This window comes from Ctenopharyngodon idella, chromosome 6 (assembly GCF_019924925.1).
Source record: "Ctenopharyngodon idella isolate HZGC_01 chromosome 6, HZGC01, whole genome shotgun sequence".
Lineage (NCBI taxonomy): Eukaryota > Metazoa > Chordata > Actinopteri > Cypriniformes > Xenocyprididae > Ctenopharyngodon > Ctenopharyngodon idella.
Window position 1 is genome coordinate 29,237,752 of NC_067225.1, and position 20,955 is coordinate 29,258,706.

The window sequence follows — 20,955 nt, forward strand, 5'->3', positions numbered from 1 at the left end:
TTTAAAATACCTGACGGTCCCGATAAACATGTCAAAGCATACGGACAGAAGTTGGGAAGCAGCTTTTGATTTTACAATGTCCACATACACACTGCAGCTAATTATGGTTGTCACTTCTCTCTGGAGTATTTTATCTCATTCTGTACTACACAGAGTTTGGCTATTTACTAACTGAAAAACTCATTTTACAACCCAATTCAGTTCTGAAAAGTAACACCACCATCTTTGTGACAGCTTGCCTGTGGTGGTAAGACATGCTGCTGCTGTACAATAGCATACATGAATTACCCGTAGCATATCTATACAGGTGGAGCTGGGGAAGGTGGAGGGTTTCTGAGAGTGCACTGCACTGCTATAGCAAATGCTAACCAAGTATTTGAAGGTTGAGCAGTGAGCTTATTGGCTACTGATACAGCAGGAACCAATCAGCTGTGCCCCATAGAGAATGATGTGATTGCTATTAACCTGTGCCATCTAGAGTTTCATGACAGAACCTTGTATTTCTGTGATGGCAAAGTTGAATTTTTAGCATCATTACTCCAGTCTTCAGTGTCATATGATTCTTCAGAAATCATTCTAATATGCTGATTTGCTTCTCAACATTTCTCATTATTATCAATGTTGAAAACAGTTGTGCTGCTTAATGTTTTTGTGGAGACCGTGATACTTTTTTTCAGGATTCTTTGAATAGAATGTTCAAAAGAACATCATCTATTTGAAATAGAAAATTTTGGTGACAATGTTGTCTTTACTGTCACTTTAGATAAATTTAAATGATTAGTTCACATTCAAATGAAAATTAGCCCAAGCTTTACTCACCCTCAAGCCATCCTAGGTGTATATGACCTTCTTATTTCTGATGAACACAATCTGAGATATTCTAATAAATATCCTGATGCATCCGAGCTTTATAATGGCAGTGAACAGGGGTCACGAGTATGAGCTGAAGAAAATGTCTCAATCCACATCCATCCATCATAAACGTGTACTCCACACAGCTCCGAGGGTTAATAAAAGCCTTCTGAAGCGAAGCGATGCGTAAAATATCCATATTTAACAAGTTATGAAGTAAAATATCTAGCTTCTGCCAGACTGCCTTCCGTATTCAAGTTACGAAGAAAGTGTAAACTGGCGTCGCGTCAGTTACACTTTTTCCATAAGTTGAACAGGGAAGGTGTAGGACGTAGCGTAAGCTTTTTGAACTGCAAGAGTTTTACACTTTCTGCATATGTTGAATATGGAAGGCAGTCTGGCGGAAGCTTGATATTTTACTTCATAACTTAAATATGAATTTTTTTTTACACAAACGCATCGCTTCACTTCAGAAGGACTTTATTAACCCCTTGAAGCCATGTGGAGTACACGTTTATGATGGATGGATGTGGATGGAGACACTTTCTTCAGCTCATACTCGTGACCCCTGTTCACTGCCATTATAAAGCTCGGATGCGTCAGGATATTTATTAGAATATCTTCGATTGTGTTCATCAGAAGGAAGAAAGTCATATACACCTAGGATGGCTTGAGGGTGAGTAAAGCTTGGGCTAATTTTCATTTGAAAGTGAACTATTTAAAGTATTCATTTATTTCAAAAAAGAAGATAAAACATATTAAACAAACATTTAACAGTAGCTTCTCTTATTCAGTTAATATTGCTTCAAAATAGCTCACACCAAAAATTTTAAATAGTGGGCATCCATGTTTCTTGTTTACAACCTTGAGAAGCCAAACTGTTTCTATGGTTCTCACTATGTCAAGATGTAACACCTGTATTTTGTACACACAGAGAACAATTTACTTTTAAATTATTCTCACTCCAAAAACTTGTGTGTACATGGCCTGGTAGCCTTAAAAAGCCTGTTGAGTAGGTTAATAGTACAGATCACTTGGCTTTGAGACGATAAGCTTCTCCTACCCAAACACTGTTCTTTCTAAAAGAGAAATGGCACAAGAAATTGGATCATCATTAAAGGGCAGAAGACAACCTGTTGTGTTCAAAGTATGAAGCTAAAAGTGTGTCAGATGTCTGGAGAACATCAGAGTCCATGAACCTGGCTTTCTATGTGGCAATTGACCCGAATAAACATCTGGCTAAACAGCATGAAATGCAAGTTAGTTTAGAGAGTTAAATAAAGGGATAGTTCACACAAAAATGACAATCACTATCAATGTCAATGTCAAACAAACTCTGCAGAACACAAAAGCTGAATATTGCAGGCCACTATTTTCAATATAATGAAAGTGAGGGCTGTCAAGCTCCTAAATGATGAAAAAAAAACTTAAGTACTATAAAAGTGGTCCATACTGTATGACTCGTGCACAACTAAAACATTTTCTGAAGTCATATGATAGCTTTGTGTGAGGATATTTCAAATCATTCACTGAAAATCAAAAATCAATAATGACTTAAATTTCAGTCTGTTTCTCACAAAACTATGGTTTTGTTTTAAAAGACTTTAAATGTAGAACACAAGTCATACATATGGACTACTTTTATGATATTTTAATTATTCTTTTATGGTGCTTTTCCTTTTTAAAGCTAGAAAACTCCAGTCCCCATTCATTACAAACACATTACAATACCTTTTGCATTCCACAGAAGATAGAAAGGTTATTAAGAGTTTGGAATGATGGGAGCGTGAATAAATGAAGACAATTGTAATTTTTGTGTACACTAGTCCTTTAAAAACATTTTCAAATAGAAGCACTTAATCATTTGGAAAAATATTTTCCCTTATTTATGAATGTAAGCTGCACTGTCCTTACAAAAAGCTAAAGCTTGCTTCACAATAATGCTTTCATGGCTGCCATGTGTATACTGTACTGCACATATTATGTCTTGTAATGACTGGTACTCATGAATCAGTAATGAGTGATGTAGGTAACTGAGATGGCTACAGTCATGTCTGCCGTACAACACAGAAAAAAAAAATTTTTTTAAAAAAAAACAGGCAAGCACTGACAGTTGCAGACTTTCGTGATATGAAAAATATGGAAGGTATGTCTGACCTGATGCTACATCCTCACCAATGTATGACTGGAAGGTAATATGAGTCATGTGTGAGTAGAGGTTTTGTGCATGTGTGCTGCAGCTGAAAGCACTGCTATTGCCCGTATCGCAATGGTAACCTGATGATCCTGAAGTTTAAAGAGAGGGAGACCCTTTAAGCCCCCTAAAGAAGGGACAAATGGGATTGTTGGTTGCCCCTGAAGACTGTGAACTAAGCTAATCCTATAGGTATTGTCATAAACTCTCCTACATACAATTACATTCACACACTTTGGCTCTAAAAATTGTGGAATTTTTCTGTGTAAAGTACAGAGAAGAATACAAACTTTAGATAAAAACAAGATAAGATTATGCACAAGAATTTTAAAGAAATCAGTCCAACTTAAAAATGGACTAAGGTTAAACTAAAAATCAAGATTAGTTTTGTTATTTTTATGGGCACAACTTCACTTCTAAAGTATTATATGCATACATGCGTTATCAAACTGTCCTACCTCTCTCCTCTTCTTCACTCTCTATCACTTCAGAAAGTTAATCAGATGATGCCTTGATTATATATTTCAATATTCCACTTTTGCTCCAATGCTTAATCCTGAATTGGGGAAACAGAATGCTCTTGTCATCCAGTCCGAAGGAGCTCCTGTTGTTGAGAAATTGATTGCTGTGGTAGTTAGAGCCAGAAGTCTCCTGTCTTAGTGCCTCCTCTGTGGAATCCACAGGTCCTAAAACCTGACATGTTCAAGCGTTTAGTTTACTATGGGAAGAAAAGTCATTTTCACTTCTTGAAAGGGACACTTCAAACAAAAATGGAAATTCTGTCATTATTTACTCACCCAGGCTGGTCAAAACCTGCATGACTTTCTTTCTTCTGAGGAAATAGTCCAAGGTGCTCTTTTAAGAAATACGGTGATTTACACTGCAACACAAAAAAGAATAACAAAAGTAGTTAAACGACTCTATTGCAAGTCTTCTAAATATGATGTGCCATGCAATAGAGGAATGCATTGAATTGTGAATGTTAAAGTATTTTTTAAGGAATAATCCCTTAATAAAGCCACCTCTACTAGCCAATAAAAGTGCAATGATCATTTTATTTGAGAAATATGGATGTTGAGTGCAACATATGGAAGCTTGTTTCCACCACTGAACAAAAAATAAAGTTAATTGCGACTTTTTATCTCACAATTCTGATTTTTTTTATTACAAGCTTACATCTAGCAATTCTGACTTGCATGACATAAACTTGCAATTGCAAGAAAAAAAGTCAGAATTGTGAGATATAAACAAATAAAATCAGTCTTTTTTTCCTCAGAATTGGACTTTTAACTCGCAATTGTGGGTTTATATCTCACAATTCTGTGAAAATAAGTCAGAATATAAACTCGCAATTGTGAGAAAAAAGGCGCAATTATCTTTTAACTTTTTTTATTGACAGAAACAAGTTTTCATAGCAACACAATATTCAAGGAGAAAAAAATCTTAGGGTTTTATCCATTTGCATTTGATTGGATTGTGAAAAGTGTCCATTAGATCCTAGAAATTAAAAAATTAAAAAAATATACGAGGTCTTGGTGATGTCAACCAAAAAGGAATGTTGTATGAGAGGACAAGCAATGCATCAATAGAGTGGTGCAAACAAGAATCGATACTAAACACATGTTGACGATACTCGGTAGACTAATTCGCTAGTGGTTCCTTTGAGATTTTCCTAAGGGTTTTTATAATAGGGTTTTTCAATTTATGAGCAAAATAAGGTCTGTGGTAAACATAATTTGATGATACTTTGATGTTTTGTTCTACAACATAAATTACACACACACACCCCAAACGTTCTTATCGAGTTACTTAACAGAAACATACATTTTTGAAAATAAACATAATAGCCCCAAAAATTGTTTTCGATATTAGTGTGTGTAATTTATGTTGTAGAACAAAACTTCCAGTTATCGTCAACTTATGTTTACCACAGACCATATTTTACTAATGAATTGCAAACCCCCATTATAAAAACCCATAGAAAAATCTTGAGGGAACCACTGGCAAATTAGTCTTCTTGGTTTTGACGTCATCCCTGCACCGCTCTATGTGGAGGTGGAGGGTCTCCAAATGATTATCTCAGTAACAAATAGAATTCAACTCAAGCATATTAAACAGACAATTTAAATGTTATGATTCATAGTACTTATATAGCTTTATAGCACACAGCAGACAAATTAGCTAGTGACTAAGGCTTAAAACTTCTAGACTTAACTTCTCACTTATTGAAGCGTAGAAATTAAATTCTTCTCAGCTAGACTTTTGAGTCTGCATATGGTTGAGTCAAATGTGACTCAACTAGTTGAAACCCTGTGATTCGTGTGTGTTGATGAAGGATTGTAAAGAGTGCATATGCTAACTGCTTAAAATAGAAAGCTGAAGACTAAAAAAACACAAAAAGACAACAGCAATCATTGGAATTTCACATGTGACACCAGCAGTCATAAATCTAGTGCCGAGCGCTGTAGATAGACCACATGACCTCAGACGTCACCTGAACATCACTACTAGTAGTATAAAACAAAGAGGGAAAAAAAACTATAACTACCATCCCAATCCTATTTATAGCTACTGCTATTTTTTTATATTGCTTTTCCGAACAATTTAATAGATGTTATCATTATAATCACTGTGGTTCCTTGTCTCTAAATAAATAAAAAAATAATAAAAATTATATATACAAAAATATGGGTCAATACATAAAATTCCATTTCTATGGTTTGCCATATCGTACTATAACTGAACTATGGTTGGTGAAAAAAAGACAAAATAACTAAATACCAAAAGCAGCATTCAAAATAGCATATGGTTGATATTAATTTCTTGTTTACAGAACTGTATAAATGCAACTCATGTAATATTGCGTAAAATAAAACTGTGTGACATGACACATTCAGAGAGATACTTGCACATGATTTCTGAAGTCTTTGCTACATCCTAAGGTAATTCCAAAAATGAAACATAATTATAATGGGATTCCTTCAACAAATGAACATTAACTGAAACATTGCATTGCAAGTCAGTCCTTGTTAGTTCTATGCCATTTTGCAATATCCAGATTCGTCAAGGCTCATTTGCACAGTGATGAAGCTGCCCAGCAACACACATTTGTTTACATTTTGGGGCCAATCAAAGACTCATAAACATGTGTTTTTCCATCTGAAGACTGAATTGCAACACTCTCTAAAACACTGCATTTCAGATAGAAAATAATTTGTCAGTTAAAAAAAAAAAAAAATCAAAATGCAACAACAACTAGTCTTGGCAAACACCAAAAATAACTTCTGGATTTTTTATCTCCAAGAACAGAGCTTCCTGCTGCGGACATCCAACTCAGATCCTCAATGTTCAAGCAGTACAGTCCATTTTTTAATTTGACTGGATCAGTCTGCGGATATCATGACACTGGAGGATGTAGGTCACTGTCAGCTTACAGTTTGTGTTTGTCAAATAAATACATGACACTTTCTCTCCATTTTTCCTTCAGGGTGTTATACAAAGGTCTCGCCTTTCATTGGTGGAGACGGAGTGATAGATTCTCGCAACTGCACGGATGTACAAGGTCATGTGAGGTGATGCACAATGATGTCAAAATCAAAGCCCATCACAATCTATAAAACTCCCTCAAAGGTTGATGATGTTGCTTGCTGCATGAAAAGGATTTAAGGGAATACGTGAAAGAAAATTGTCATGTTTGCATACAGAAAATCAAGTAAAAGACTTCAGTCAACTGTGTAAATGTAATTTTGAGGTTTGCAGCCCATGACATTCCAAACAGTATTGTTTCTTGTTGATGTTGGCATGGGGTTCAAGACTCTTTTTTTCTCTGCAGTTTTCAGCAAAAACAACAAGGATAAAGTAAGCTATTGAGTGATCGGCATAGTTTCAATAAGCATGTAAACAGACAGTGGTACAGACTTGCGCTGACTAATATGACAAAATTGATGTGACCACTCTGAGGGAAATTGTGTTGAGTTCCTTTTTTTTTTTTTACATCTAACCATATTACTCTTGAGCTAGTCTGTTAGATGAAATCAGGCCCACTTATGCCAGGTACAAAGTGCACAATTTTTAAAGTCGTTGGATCGCTGTTCTTCTCACACTACATGACTGTCTGGGGTACTGTTTACTTGCTGTTGTGCACACGTTACGTGACGATTCGGTGACAGGAGGTCACACATTACACAACATTTCAATAGAGAATCGACGACAACGTTTCTCAACCAAACACACGTGAGAATTGATACAACAAATAACAAGATCATGAGTGAGATAGGAGTTCTTGTGGGAGACTGGATTTCTTCTTGTCAAAATGATGCACGCAAGAAGCTTGTGATCCAAGTTGCCTGTGCATCGATTTGCAGAGAAAAAGAAAAGAGGAACCGGTTGCTTTCAGAAGCCATGCATGCTGATGTTCTGTTGCAGGTCTATGGCTCATCCTTTATATAAATATCTCACGGGCATCGGTGATGCATCAGCGCTTTGTGTCTTTGATCATACACATTATGGGATTCTCACTAATGTGAACAAGCACCGATTTGCCTCCAGCGATTTCCACAAATGGCATTAGCAGCTTATTTTGGCTAAGAACCAAACATATCTGAATGACCTGTAAACGTAGTAGCCAAAACCCTCTAATAAGTGCCCCAAAGCCCAGACAAGTCTGACTAAGCAAACAAACCAGACAAATAATGTCATCATTTACACACACTCATGTAATTTATGCAACCTGTATGACTTTCATTTTTTCTGCAAAACATTTTTTTAAGTCCTTTCCATTATACAAAACATTCTGTATAGTGTAAAAAAGTTCTTCAGATTATTAAAATGTTCTTTCACACTAAGAAAAAAACTGTTCTTTTAAGAACTGATCACCGAAAGGTTCTTTGGGGAACCCAAAACGGTTCTTCTATAGCATTAGGGGCTTTCGCAATGGGTACTTCTACGAACTAACAACCAGGGTGGTTCCCAGAGAACTAATAGTTTCCCTAGGGCTGTTTTCCTGGTTGTATTTGCACTGCCAGTAGAAACTCTGAAGTGACGCAACCCGCACTTGTTGTTGTGAGTTATATTTTGATGGCGTGCCGGACTTTTATTTTGATGACGCTGAGAACTCCAGATCCTGAACACACAGCGCTCCTATTCTCCATTTGTTTATGATCTGTTTAACAGTCTCGTCTAATACGTTATTAGATAGAACTGTTATACCAAAAAAGTAGACAGTATTTGAAAAATTATTTGCATTTGCCGTGTGGTTGATGCCCAATGTCGCTAGCTGAGCATAAGTACAGTTTTGCTTGGTCCAAAGTTGTGTTGGATTTTCTCCTTAGCGTAAAAGGTTGAGAGGTCCATCTATCACTGTTTTCCATGTTCATAGAGTTAGTTTGTGGAGTAAATATAGGCTATAAACTGTGTGCCTACATGGTTTTTTAAAAAAATGGAGGGTGTCGGTGTTTTGCGTCCGTTCGGCCAGTCACTACACTCGTCACTGGTAGTTCCTATTGTGCTGGTTTAGACCCTACTCTGAAGGAGTTAATTTAGTTCCCCTAAAAGGAGTTCCTAGAACTAAAATCATTCCTAGTTCCTGCGGTGCAAACATGCCAAAATCCGGGCACTTCCCCCAATAGTTCTAGGAACTATGAAAAGGATTGCTGTGAAAACCACCTTTTGGAACCTTTATTTTAAAAATATTTGGATCCCATTGACTTTTACTGTATGGACAAAAACAGTTCAGTCATGACAACTCTCGGAGTGGATTATTTCAACCAGAATTTGGCATGGGGCATGGAATATACATAGGTTTGATTTTGGCGGACAATATCTGCTGCTGCTGCTGAGCAAATACAACAATTTGTTCAGCTTAGTCAAAATAACAAACAAAAGGACAGGCTGCTGCAAGAAAATGGTAGAACCCCCATAGCAGATCTCTACAGGTAGTGCTGGGGAGGAGGAAGAGGGATAACAGAAGCTTTCATAATTGTGCAACATGCCGATCGCAGGCTAAGGTACAATATATATGGTTGTGTGGATTTGGAAGTACTCTGATTGTCTGGTGCCACGGCTTTGAAAGAACCAATCAGTTTCATGCCTGAACTATGTATTTGAAAGATACCTGAATCAAACCTGAATCTAATTCCTGACAGGTTTTCTTATAGTCAACCATTGTACACGATGCTTTTATCTCTTCTAATATCCTATTCAGCCAAAAACAAACAATTCTTTTCTTCATAATTAAATGGAACTATAAAAAACAACAATCAATGGTTGTAAGTTCCTCAAAAACAACGGTTGCAGGTTCCTCTTCATTCTTTTCAAGAATCAACACTCGTATGCTCTATTGTGTAAAACAAATTTTGCAGGTTTTGTTTCAGACCAATCTATTATAGCTCCAGTTATTTGCCATGTGATCTTTAAATGTCATCAAATATCTTAGGAGGAGTGTGAAAAAAGTAACTGGATAGGAACATACTGAACATATCTCTAACAAAGACAAATTGCTTTGCGTCACGTATACAGATCTCAAAAGCCACATCTCTTTTTTTGTGCATGTATTATGTGATATGTAGGAAGCAGCTCAACTTTCACAGTTTTCAGGAATAAGTGCAAACAGACCCTTTGAATGGACACAATCTGTTCGCATTTACCGTCCACCTCTGACTTGCAGTCAGATGAAAAGAATTACAAGATCATTTCCTATTAATTTCCCTCTCAAAAATACACCCAGAATGGATGAAAAATAAATTCCTCGGTTGTTTGAAATTCTTTCATGAAAATAATCAGTAAGGATTTTAAATCAAGCATGAAAGAAGGATTAATATCTTCAAAAGACTTCAAAGGCAGTACAGTAGCGCACAAGGCAAAGAAAAGGGGGGAAGGAGTAAAAATAGTGTAAAACCGCAGGCCTGAACACAATGGAAACTGCAAGGTAGATAAGAAAACTACTAAGGACTTAAATTCTAGTCTTAACAAATATAGTCTACAGTTCGGTTTCAGAAAATGCAGGTAAAGCTAGGATTGATTATAATTCACACACTTGGAAATCGTTAAACGTTATGGAAAAACATGCCACTCTGTGTTATTTCCACATTCCTGGAACGCTCCGAAAAGGAAAACCTGGAAATATCAGGGAGTTTCAGACCAGGAAATGGGTTGTACTCTGTGTTTTTCAGCTACAAATGCTTCTATAAAATTATTATTTATTAATAATACATTATTATTATTATTATTATTAAGAATATATTATACAATATTGTACTATTAAATTAGCAACTAACCCTGACCCTAAACTTAGGTTATCAGGTTTTTCACATTATGATCTTGCTTTGCATGTAAACACACTTTCTGTCAGCTTATTCAATGTCATTGACGTCAAAACTGGAGATAAAACCACAATGATTTCAAAGTCTCATGTAAATGCCTTTCTTATGGCTATCAGCTTTCTGTTATACATGCAAATACACTCACTGTGACAACACAGAAAAAGGATCCATAGATGGAAAATGACACAGATGTACTACAGCAGCATACTGATCTCAACAATACCATTTATGTAACTCAAACACACAGCAGTGTGAACAATAATGAACTTATGTACCCCCCCCCCCTCCCCCCCTTCTGCACTTAAGATGAAGAGTGGCTAGGAAAAGTCATTTCCTCTGGACGCGACTATGAGCCAAGTGTTGTTCATAAGATGAGAAGAAAGTCTCATCAGCTCTGCAGATTCTCAAGACTCTGCCATACAGTCAGAATGAAGGAATTCAGGCTCCGAAGACCAAGAATCTGCTGCCAAAAGACCCTTTGACCTTCTCCTTGAGCCATCAGGACGGACATCGTTTCGCTCCTGACACATTGAAAGACAGTATCTGTGCTGTGTCAGATGTAAAGGTCGATTTCCATGCTGGATTTCAGTTCTCTGACAACAACATAGATAGCTATGAGGAATTCACCAAATCCCTCCATTTTATGTTCTTTGGAACAGACAACAGCCTCTTTGAAAATATTGACTTTGAACGTATTCGGTTGATTACGTCAATGAGAAACTGCCAAAAACAGGGCTTCAGTGCTGTGATTGCAATAATGACTGGAAATCTACTACTTGGTAGAAAGGAAACTCTTCACATTGACATATATTATTAACAGAACACAAAACAGAGCACACTTGTTTTATCAATGTTCTGATTTTTTTTTTTTTTTTTTTTTTTTCCTCGAATGCTCCTGACCTTTTTACCTTAAACACTATTTATAGCCTACACACAGAAACGTTTTAAAATATAATCTTCTGGAGAATGTTGAAGAACTAGTGTTTAGCCATTAAGCCAAAGGAGTTTTTCAATTAATCTCAGCATTATGACAATTAAAGCTGAAGTTTGAGCCGGTGAACCTACTTTGTGGTTGTTAGTCGAACAATGGAAGACAGAGGGATGTTTGTAGTGTTTACACACTTCAAATTTAAATGGATAGTTCACTCAAAAATGAAAATTAGGTCATTGTTTACTCACCCTCATGTTACTCCAAACCCGTATGACCTTTCTTCTGTGGAACACAAAAGAAAATACTTGAAGACTATTTACATATTACACTATTTCATATAGACTAGATGTATTTGATTCTATTTTTTAAAGCTTTTAGAGATTTTAGGGATGTTCTCTGCATTCTCTGCATGAAAAATACACCATCACATTTTCATCATATTAAGTGCTCAATGACCTTTAATATGAATAGTGCCTTTAATATGAACAAAACCTCAGCTATACTGTTGCTCTGTATGAATATGTAGCATAGTTTGAACAAAATTTGCATTTTTATCCTGAGGGGGAATAGTATTTTTATGCCACAATAATAGAATTTTTAATTCACACTCTAGCTGTCTGCACATGGCATCCTTTGTTCGTTTTCTTCAATGTAGTCATTATTTCCTGTCGAGTTCAGTGCTTCCCTAGACAAAAATGTCTTTCTCTTTCATATGAACGGCTTACAAATCCATGAGAGGTTTTAAAAGAATTAAACCTAAGTGTTTCAGTTTGTGGCGTTACACTAGTTGTCATGCTGTATACATTATTATACGAGCATCTGAAAGACATTTTAACAACTGCTAGTTAAGTGTTAATGATTGTTTTATCTTTTGTCCCATTTTTTAACTAGGCTAAAATGAGACTGAATGAGGGTTATCATCACTCAACAAACTGTCTTCTGAAGCGGTTGTTCCAGTTTATTTAAAGGGAAGGTCATATCATATGGAGTGTTGACATATGAGCATATACTAAAGCAATTACACAGAACGTTGTTTTGCGCAAGAAGCAGGGCAGTGGAATGAAAAACACAAGAAGGTCTAGAGAAGTTGCAAAAGACGCAAAACGCAAGTGCAATGGTCAAATATGTTCATCTAGTGCACATTTACATAGAAAAACTTTTTTTTCCCTGTGTATACGGTTTTGGTTGTAAGCACGAATACAACACTTTGTACATTAACTGACACATATGTAAATAATAAGTAAGGAAAAACAAAAGAGTATGCCATCTTTTCAGTGGAACTATTTTCTTATTAAGGTGCTCGCTAACCAGCCGAAAAGCCTCAGTTCGAAAGTGATGTCTGAGATGTCTTTGTTACAGGTGCAGTAAGTGATCAATAAACAAGACATTAATGATGAAAAACTTACTGTACATTTTAGACACAATAATGTCAGTTCATTTGTGTCTTTACTCCGCAAGGAAAATAGTTCCAAACAAAGTCAAAGCAGAACCGCTAGATCACACAGTAGTGGTGTTTCATTCCTGAATGATTTGGCGTTTTTGAATGAATCAGTTGAATGACCGATTCAGTGACTCATTCATAAAAAACAGCCACTTGATTTGTTCCTAAATGAATCAGCACTTTTGAACGATTTGAATGAATGATTCAATGACTCAGCATTTCTGAATGAATCAGCGCTTTTGAACGAACCGACTGAATGAACGATTCAATGACTCAGACGGAGGTAAGTTCGCGAGGAAGGGGATAAAAAATTGGACATTTTGACGCAGCCCAAGTCGAACACACCTAGCCACTTGATTTCTTCCTTACATATGGACCCAAAAACACGGCCATTTTTCAACGATATAAATTAAAGGAATGGTAAATTAACACAGTTCCGTTCTGGATGCTTTTAGTAACGAATATCTACTCTCAAAAAATTGGAGAAAGAAGACAAAAGTGGTCAGTTAAAAAAACTCTTTTATTGGAGATGTTTCTAGAGAATAGAAAGACAATACCTCCACCTGTTTTGTCAGTTCAGATAATTGTATTTTTCCAGATGTTCTAGTGATTTCCGGTGACACACAGCCACGGTACAAACATCTGCCCACACACATCATCAGCTTGTACAGGAAACACTTTGATGAGGCCCGTCTGCCCGAATCACCGGCTTATATCGCTCAGTACTTAAGAGTTGTCAACACAATGTGATAAGTGAAACATGATGGAAGAGCATAAAACAAATTTGATTTGAACAGCGGTGAACAATCCTCTCTGGTGAAATGAAGTAACAGTTTAGAGCAGGAAAAGGAATAGAAACATTTGTGTAAAATAAAATAATAAAATAAAATAAAATAAAATGCTAACTGTACATGCTTGGCTATGAACTTTGACAAAAATGTTATCTAACTTAAAGCCTGGTTTACTTTAGGATTTAATCTAGAGTAATAGGATCTATAGGATCTAAAAACTAAACAAGACTCCAGGTATTCGTTCACTATCATTGATTTGACCTCAGTGCTTGAGATGAATTGAAAAATTCCTTTGGCTCAATGGCTAAAGACTAATTCTTCAACATTCTCCAGAAAAATTTATGGTTTAAAATGAAGGCTATAAATGGTGTTTAAGGTCAAAGGGTCAGGTGCATTTGCATAAAAAAAAAACAAAAAAAAAAAACAAATTGCTAAAATATTTGAATCCAAAATATAGTCTCAGGTGTGTCAGTTCCTCAGGGAAGATTAACCCTTTAAACCTGAAGTTTCTCAGCATGGGAATGTCCAAATGTAATGAATTTTTTTTCCTAAAAATGTGTCATGTCACTCAGAAAAAAACCATCTCTAAAAATGCAAGGGTCATTAGGAATGTTGAAGGAATAAATAAGCTTCACAACTAACTGCTCATAATGATCTCTCCAATCAGGCTGACTAATGAACAATGTCAACTAGTGTTCTAGAATTCTCTGGCAACTTAAAAACACACCAATTTGTCTAAAGCTTATCACTTGGAAACTAATTGGAAGTCCAACTTGTAAGATGAATTACCAGTTAGGGGATTAGGTTTGCCAAGCTACTATTCCCACCCACACCATATGTGCGCACACACAAACACTATACAGACATTATTATAGAAGGGCTCCTAAGCTATTGCATGTCATGAAGCCCCTCCTAACAAGCACCAGCAGATCAGGTGAACCCTCTCACCTTTGAAATCTAAGATGAGACCCAAAAAGCTACCATCTCTCAAGGAATTAGCACAAAGACCCTCTCCATATGAACGTGCATGGCTCCCGAAGAGTTAAATGACCCTCAGGCACTGCCTCGATTGATTCAGCTAATAGTGTACTAACTAAACACTTTCTAAAACAGGTTTATGACAATTATAGTACAAAAATAATAATAAAAATAAACAAATAATTGTTATTTTGGTCAATGTGAAGCCAGGCTATTGTTTGTCCATCTACTTTGAGATCTAGACAATGGGACATCCAGCAGGTTTCTTTTGCACATGTGATGACCCATGTCATCTCCTGGGTTTACCTCCTACTGTCATTTACACTCCTCTCCAATCTGTCCATTCAACCTTCTCTGTTCATTGTTCTCCTCCGTCACTGGGGGAAAAGGAGGGGAAAATTCCTTTGTAATTAATCTTACAACACTAGCCAGGGATTTTGGAGTAAAACTAAGGTCACTTGGCTGGATAAATGAGGCAATAGGTTTTGTCTTTTGCTCTAATACTCTCTCTAAATCATATGATAAAATAATTTCCAGATTATAAGACTTTGTTATTGTTAGTCTTTGTATTTGCATAAGTCTGATGTTGTAATACGTTTATTGACAGAGTAGATTCAAAATATGCAAATATATGCTTTTAGTGTCAGGGTTATAACTAAAACTAAAACCATAAAAACAAATTTTAGTTACTTGGAATAAAATAAACGTTAACTGAAATAAAATAAAAAATATAAAAACTTGCATATTTAGTTTAACTTGATGTACTAAAATAAATTAAAACCAAAATAAAAATTAATAAAAAAAATTAAGGCTTATAAAAATCACAAAAATTAAAAAATTAATTAAAATTAGAAAATATAAAAATGAAACATTCAAAATATTAATAAAAATTATAATATCTCAATAATACTAAATATCACTGTCTAGTGTAAAAGTGAATAACTTAAAGAGATCAAACCACAAAACAAATTTCTAGATTTTCTAAGAAAAATATAAGTGGTGTTTTCTTATGAAAAACTCGCCAACACGGTGATAAGATATTGTGCACATTTGTATAATAAAAAGGAAGAGTTGTAGTTAAAAGTCTCTTATTGGATTAACCGAGCTCTAAAACAAACAAAACAAGCCCTACAATTTAATTAAATAACACATATTATAAAGACACTTCATATTTATTGGTATTAGAAGAGTTGTTTACTGCATCTAATAGATTAAGCCCTCAATAAAATATTTACAATAGTTTTGTAAAAGGTGTTTTTAATTTTATGTATGTTTGAGCTGAGTTTTCGTTGCATTTACATCGTTCTGACCAGCAGGCGTCACCAGCGTATGGAGTTTCGAGCGATACGTAACAGTGAATCACTTTGTGAAACAATTGGTTCAATTGATTCAAAGTTTGGAAAAGCTTCGTTTCTCCCATCACAGCCCGTGCAACTTTTCTCTGTATTTACGGATATGAGGAGGCACGCATGGGCGAGTGACATATGTACGCACTTTCCCGCGAAAACCATCCCGCTCGGTCTAAATTATAAACACTTATAATAGTCTTAACATGAATCAGGGTAAGACAAAAACATGTTATGGAAGAAGAATTGATGATGTATTGTCTCATTTAATTTTTTAAATTTTGAACAAAAAAGTTACATAGTGTACCTTTAAGTTAATAAACTTTGATATTAAATGATTACAACTTTAGATTTTGATTTTCTTGAACACAAGCACTTAACTCGAAGTAAGCTTACTCATTCAATTTGATTGTAGGCTATGTGATTGCCAAGGTGATTGGATTGCTAAGGTATTCTGAGTGGTTGTTCACATGTTGCTATTGCATTGATAGGTAGTTTCTGGATGGTGTGTTCAAATCCCAAACATAAAGCTTGAGTAAAAAAAGAAAAAGAAAAAAAGAGAGAGAGTTAAGTGATGCTTGCTTTAGCTTATTATTTAATAATTACAACACAGAGAGCACTGATGGATTGCAAACTCATTGGTTATATATATTTGCTGCCTCCTTGTGGTGTCCATCAAACATATTCTTTGTTGCATCTAAAAATCTGCAACAAATGTACTTGTAGCAATACTTTACTGGGTGGTGTGAAAAGGTTTATACAAAAACAACTGTTATCTCTAAACCGCCCAGCTGCAGTGTTTCACATTAAATAAGTCAATAACATTTGTTTCCAACCTAATAGTTGTGTTGCAGCCAATCCTCCCTTGCCATTTATTTTCATCGCAGGCTCCATGTTCAACCACAAGAGGGCGTTGATAGCTTTTTGGACACTGGACTGCCCCCAATTGAGTGTTTATTAGGGCAATACATAGCCTACATAAATTAGGTAAAGCTATCAACACAACCAGCATGATGCACATTTCATATGAACAGATGACTGTATTTCTAAACATACTTTGCAAAAAGTAATTATGCATGCATCTTGTTTTTGAAGTCCTCTGAAGGGAGCAGATTTGACCCACCGAAGGCTTGTTAGCAGAGAGAGTAAATTAATTCTCACCGGAGACTCTCAACAGAAGATTCCAACAACAGATGCTGCAACCAGCAGCTGGAAGTTTCAATTAATTAGTTAATTAAGCTCGACTTCCACTTGCAGCCCATCTACAGGACAGTGTATAATGCAATATGGTAAACTCATGTCCACTTATGCATGCTGAGATGGTCTCAGTTATATGAGATAAACCAAGCTTTTATAAAGATGTTGCTATGTATGCTGTGCAAGCTGCAAAGTCAGTTCAGAAACATTCATAGTTAATCATTCCAAAACCTAGTGAGATGTCAAACTTGAAAACATAAATTTAAGGCATTGTAGTCAAGTCAAAGTTTATTTATAGAGCACATTTAACTGTATTTGACCCAAAGTGTTTTATACCAAGATATACACAGTAGCAAATTGGAACAAAAATAACATATATAAAATTGCAATTGGCTGAAAGGTGTGAAATAAAACCATTTAATGCACAGATATGTGCTGCTTTCATTGATTCACACACAATCAAACGTCACTCACACACAGAACTTCACTACTGAATTGCTATATTATATTACTCATAAAGGAGGTTGCAGTGTCGCTGTTTTTGATGTAATTAAACGTACAGCTTCGTTGCTAGTAGAGAGATGCTGCACAGACGCAGGTAATTCATCTCTCTCTCCTTCGCTCCTCTCTCTTGATAGGCTAGTTCATTCAAATAAATGTTATAATTAAATCAAATATATGTAACCTTACCGCGTTTCATCTATGTATCTGATTTGGAATGCTAGATCCAATAAATGGTAGCTGTCGAAAATAACCATCATTTTAACCCTTCCAGTCAAATTTAGCGCTGCAAACATCAATGACAGCTTTAACGGGATAGTTCACCCAAAAATGAAAATTATCCCATAATCTACTCACTCTCAAGCCATCCTAGGTGTATATGACTTTCTTCTTTCAGCCAAACACAATCAGAGTTATATTTAAAAAAAAATAAAAATAAAAATGTAAATTATGAAGCTCTTCCAAGCTTTATAATGGGAGTAAATATTACCCTAGATTTTGAGGCCCAAAAAAGCACATCCATCCATCCATCATAAAAGTAATCCACGCGGCTCCAGGGGGTAAATAAAGGCCTTCTGAAGTGAAGAGATGCAGTTTTGTAAGAAAAATATCCATATTACTTTATAATATGGATATTTTTATATCCATAAACCATATTTTATATCCATATAACTTTATAAACTGTAATCACTAGCTTCTGGTAACGGCCATCCGCGCATTCATGAGTTCACGGAGAGTCGAGTCCCGGCGAAAGGGTGACCTCTGACCCGACGCATGACATATGACGAAGGCGTAGCGTAAGCTCAGGTAAGAAATCATGAATTAGAAAAGGAAAAGGATAGAGCAAAACAGAATGGCTGTGATGAATTAGAAGCCTGAAAAGAGTTTTAAAGAAAAATGTCAGAGCTACGTCATAAGTCGGGTCAGAGGTCACCCTTCCGTTGGAACCTGACTCACTCGTGAACACGCGGCCGCTGCCGGAAGCTAGTGATTACAGTTTATGTTAAGTTATAAATATGGAAATTTTTCTTACAAAAACGCATCCCTTTGCTTCAGAAGACATTTATTAACCCCCTGGAGAAGTATGGATTACTTTTATGATGGATGGATGCACTTTTTTGGGCTTCAAAATCTAGGGTACCATTATAAAACTTGGAAGAGCCAGAATATTTTTAATATAACTCCGATTGTGTTCAGCTGAAAGAAGAAAGTCATATACATCTAGCATGGCTTTAAGGTGAGTAAATTATCAGATAATTTTCATTTTTGGGTTAACTATCCCTTTAAAGCTGTCATTGATGTTTGCAGCGCTAAATTTGACTAGAAGGGTTATTTTTGGGTGAACTAACCTTTTAACTTGTTAATGCTGGCAAATGACCATGGTATAAGTGGGATAATCCTGTGCATTAAATGATTTGAATCATTTTAAATCATTTAATGCACGGCTAGCCATGGATTATCCATTACATGTATATATATATATATATATATATATATATATATATATATATATATATATAAGGCTCGATTTTTGTCCATTGGGGATCGATTGGATCGTTTGCTATAATTGCTGCGATCTCATGTGAGTGACAGGGTGCTAGAAGGGAGGGATTATTGTCAGATGCTGTTGCGAAGGGAAGATAAAGTTAATGCTTTTCATTAAATATTATGAGGAAAAATGAATTTAAAAAATGATAATAATAAATAAACACCGCAATATTTCATAAAGGAATAAGAATTGTGATTTCATGGTGACTTTAAACTCATTTAGAAGGGGTTAGTGCCTTTGAGGAGTGTTCCACTTATGCACACTTGTGTTACCATCTGCCCTATTTTTTAATTGATGGTCTGTGTAAACATGCAGTAGACGGACAGTGTGTCTTGTCATGTCAAGTTAAAAATAGTTCAATTTTTGACATGCATCATTGTCAGTTGTAAAACAATGGACCAATCAGATAAATCTGGAGATGGGATAGCCATGTTTAATAATGTTAAAATGCCTATAAATGCAGATGCTATAGACAGAAGACGGCAAACCAGCTCACTGGGTTTTAAAATACAAAGATAATTAGATTTAAATCAGTAATTAATTGCATGCAAGGGATTTCAAAGGACATGCATGCTGTTTTTATTGATTTTTATAGCATGGACTGTTCATACACAATGAAAAACTCTGTGATATGTAATGGATGTTCTTTTCAATTAGAAATGATCAAACAGAATCACTAACAAAGACTCAATACGCACTACAAAGGGGCAGCTGTGCTTTCAACTAGCGCTTTTCCTCTCAAAAAACAATCCCAGTGTCAATATTCTAACGGTGAAGGTGACAATAACAACACCCAGGTTATGCTAGAGAATAGTACACAGGTGTGATCGCGAGCGGTTCCACATAATTTGCTTTCTTTGTCCCTGTAACATGCAACCACGTCTGGTCTGGCACTAGATAGAAGATATAGCGTCTATTACGGTGGGACCTCAGGGGCAGCTAAATACGTCCCTGCTTGTGATCAGGAATATTTATACCTCTTTCTAACCTCTCAGTCCCATCTGCACAGAGATTTTTCCTCCTTTTCATAAATCACTGAGTTGAGGCAATTGCACACAGACACACTGGAATGGGATTTTACTGCTGGGAGGGGGATTGTATGGGGGGATGGAGCGGAAATGGGAACACTCGTTTGTTTCTCAAATCTTAACATGCAGGGAAATTTAGGCTTTGACACATTTACGTGCATTCAAAAACATCCCAGATTTGCAGCGCTTGGTTGTTTCGTCTCGCAGCTACCAGAATGTTCTGCAGATTTGGTTTACAGAGCAACAGACTACATTTTTAAAGACAGTAATTTATGTCTCCATTGTTAATGCCTCCTTTGGTAATTTGCATCTTGTAGCATGCTGTGAGCTCGTAGAGCTCCTTCTTACTTGTATGTTGAGAGTCATTTGTCAGAGTCGTTTAGATGAGATTTGTGGGCAATTTTCCTCTCTGTTTTGGTGATGAACTCTGATGGCGTACTGTGATGTCAAGCTCTTATACATGTCTGTGTCACAATCAATAAAGTCATTAGGATTCCCTGACTGGGCTTTCCTACCTTCCTCTCCTCGATTCATCACTCTACCCCTTTGAGATTAACAATGCAATTCCAGATCCTCAAATCTAGCAGATTAACATTGTAGTTCCTCAAAACCAATCAGCACCTGAAAAACAGAAAAAGAAGCAAAGTATCAGAAGCAAATATCTTATTGGGCCATTGAGGAAATGCTTATTAGCTATTGAAAGCCCTTTTACCTTAAAGGGTTAGTTCACCCAAAAATGAAAATTCTGTCATTTACTCACCCTCATGTTGTTCCAACCCTGTAAGACTTTTGTCCATCTTCAGAACACAAATGAAGATATTTTTGATG

The 20,955-nt window shown here is 36.0% G+C and overlaps 1 protein-coding gene across 4 annotated transcripts in view; it reads right to left on the reverse strand.

Annotated features, from left to right (window-relative positions):
- Positions 1-20,748, reverse strand: part of ngfb (nerve growth factor b (beta polypeptide)) — a 39,587-nt gene extending 18,839 nt beyond the window's left edge. Inside the window, exons 1-3 of one of the 4 annotated variants that reach the window (XM_051897889.1) lie at positions 20,643-20,748; positions 3,844-3,926; positions 3,505-3,739 (exon numbers count right to left, since the gene is read on the reverse strand). Coding sequence is in view for 1 of the 4 variants with exons in the window: in XM_051897888.1 (XP_051753848.1) it covers positions 3,844-3,926; positions 11,545-11,550 (89 nt within the window). In the remaining 3 variants the exon portion in view is untranslated. Of the gene's footprint in view, positions 1-3,504; positions 3,765-3,843; positions 3,927-11,544; positions 11,586-20,642 lie in introns of those variants that run through there. The other 3 variants (XM_051897890.1, XM_051897888.1, XM_051897891.1) reach the window with 3 other exon arrangements.
- Between the last annotated feature and the right edge of the window lie 207 nt (positions 20,749-20,955).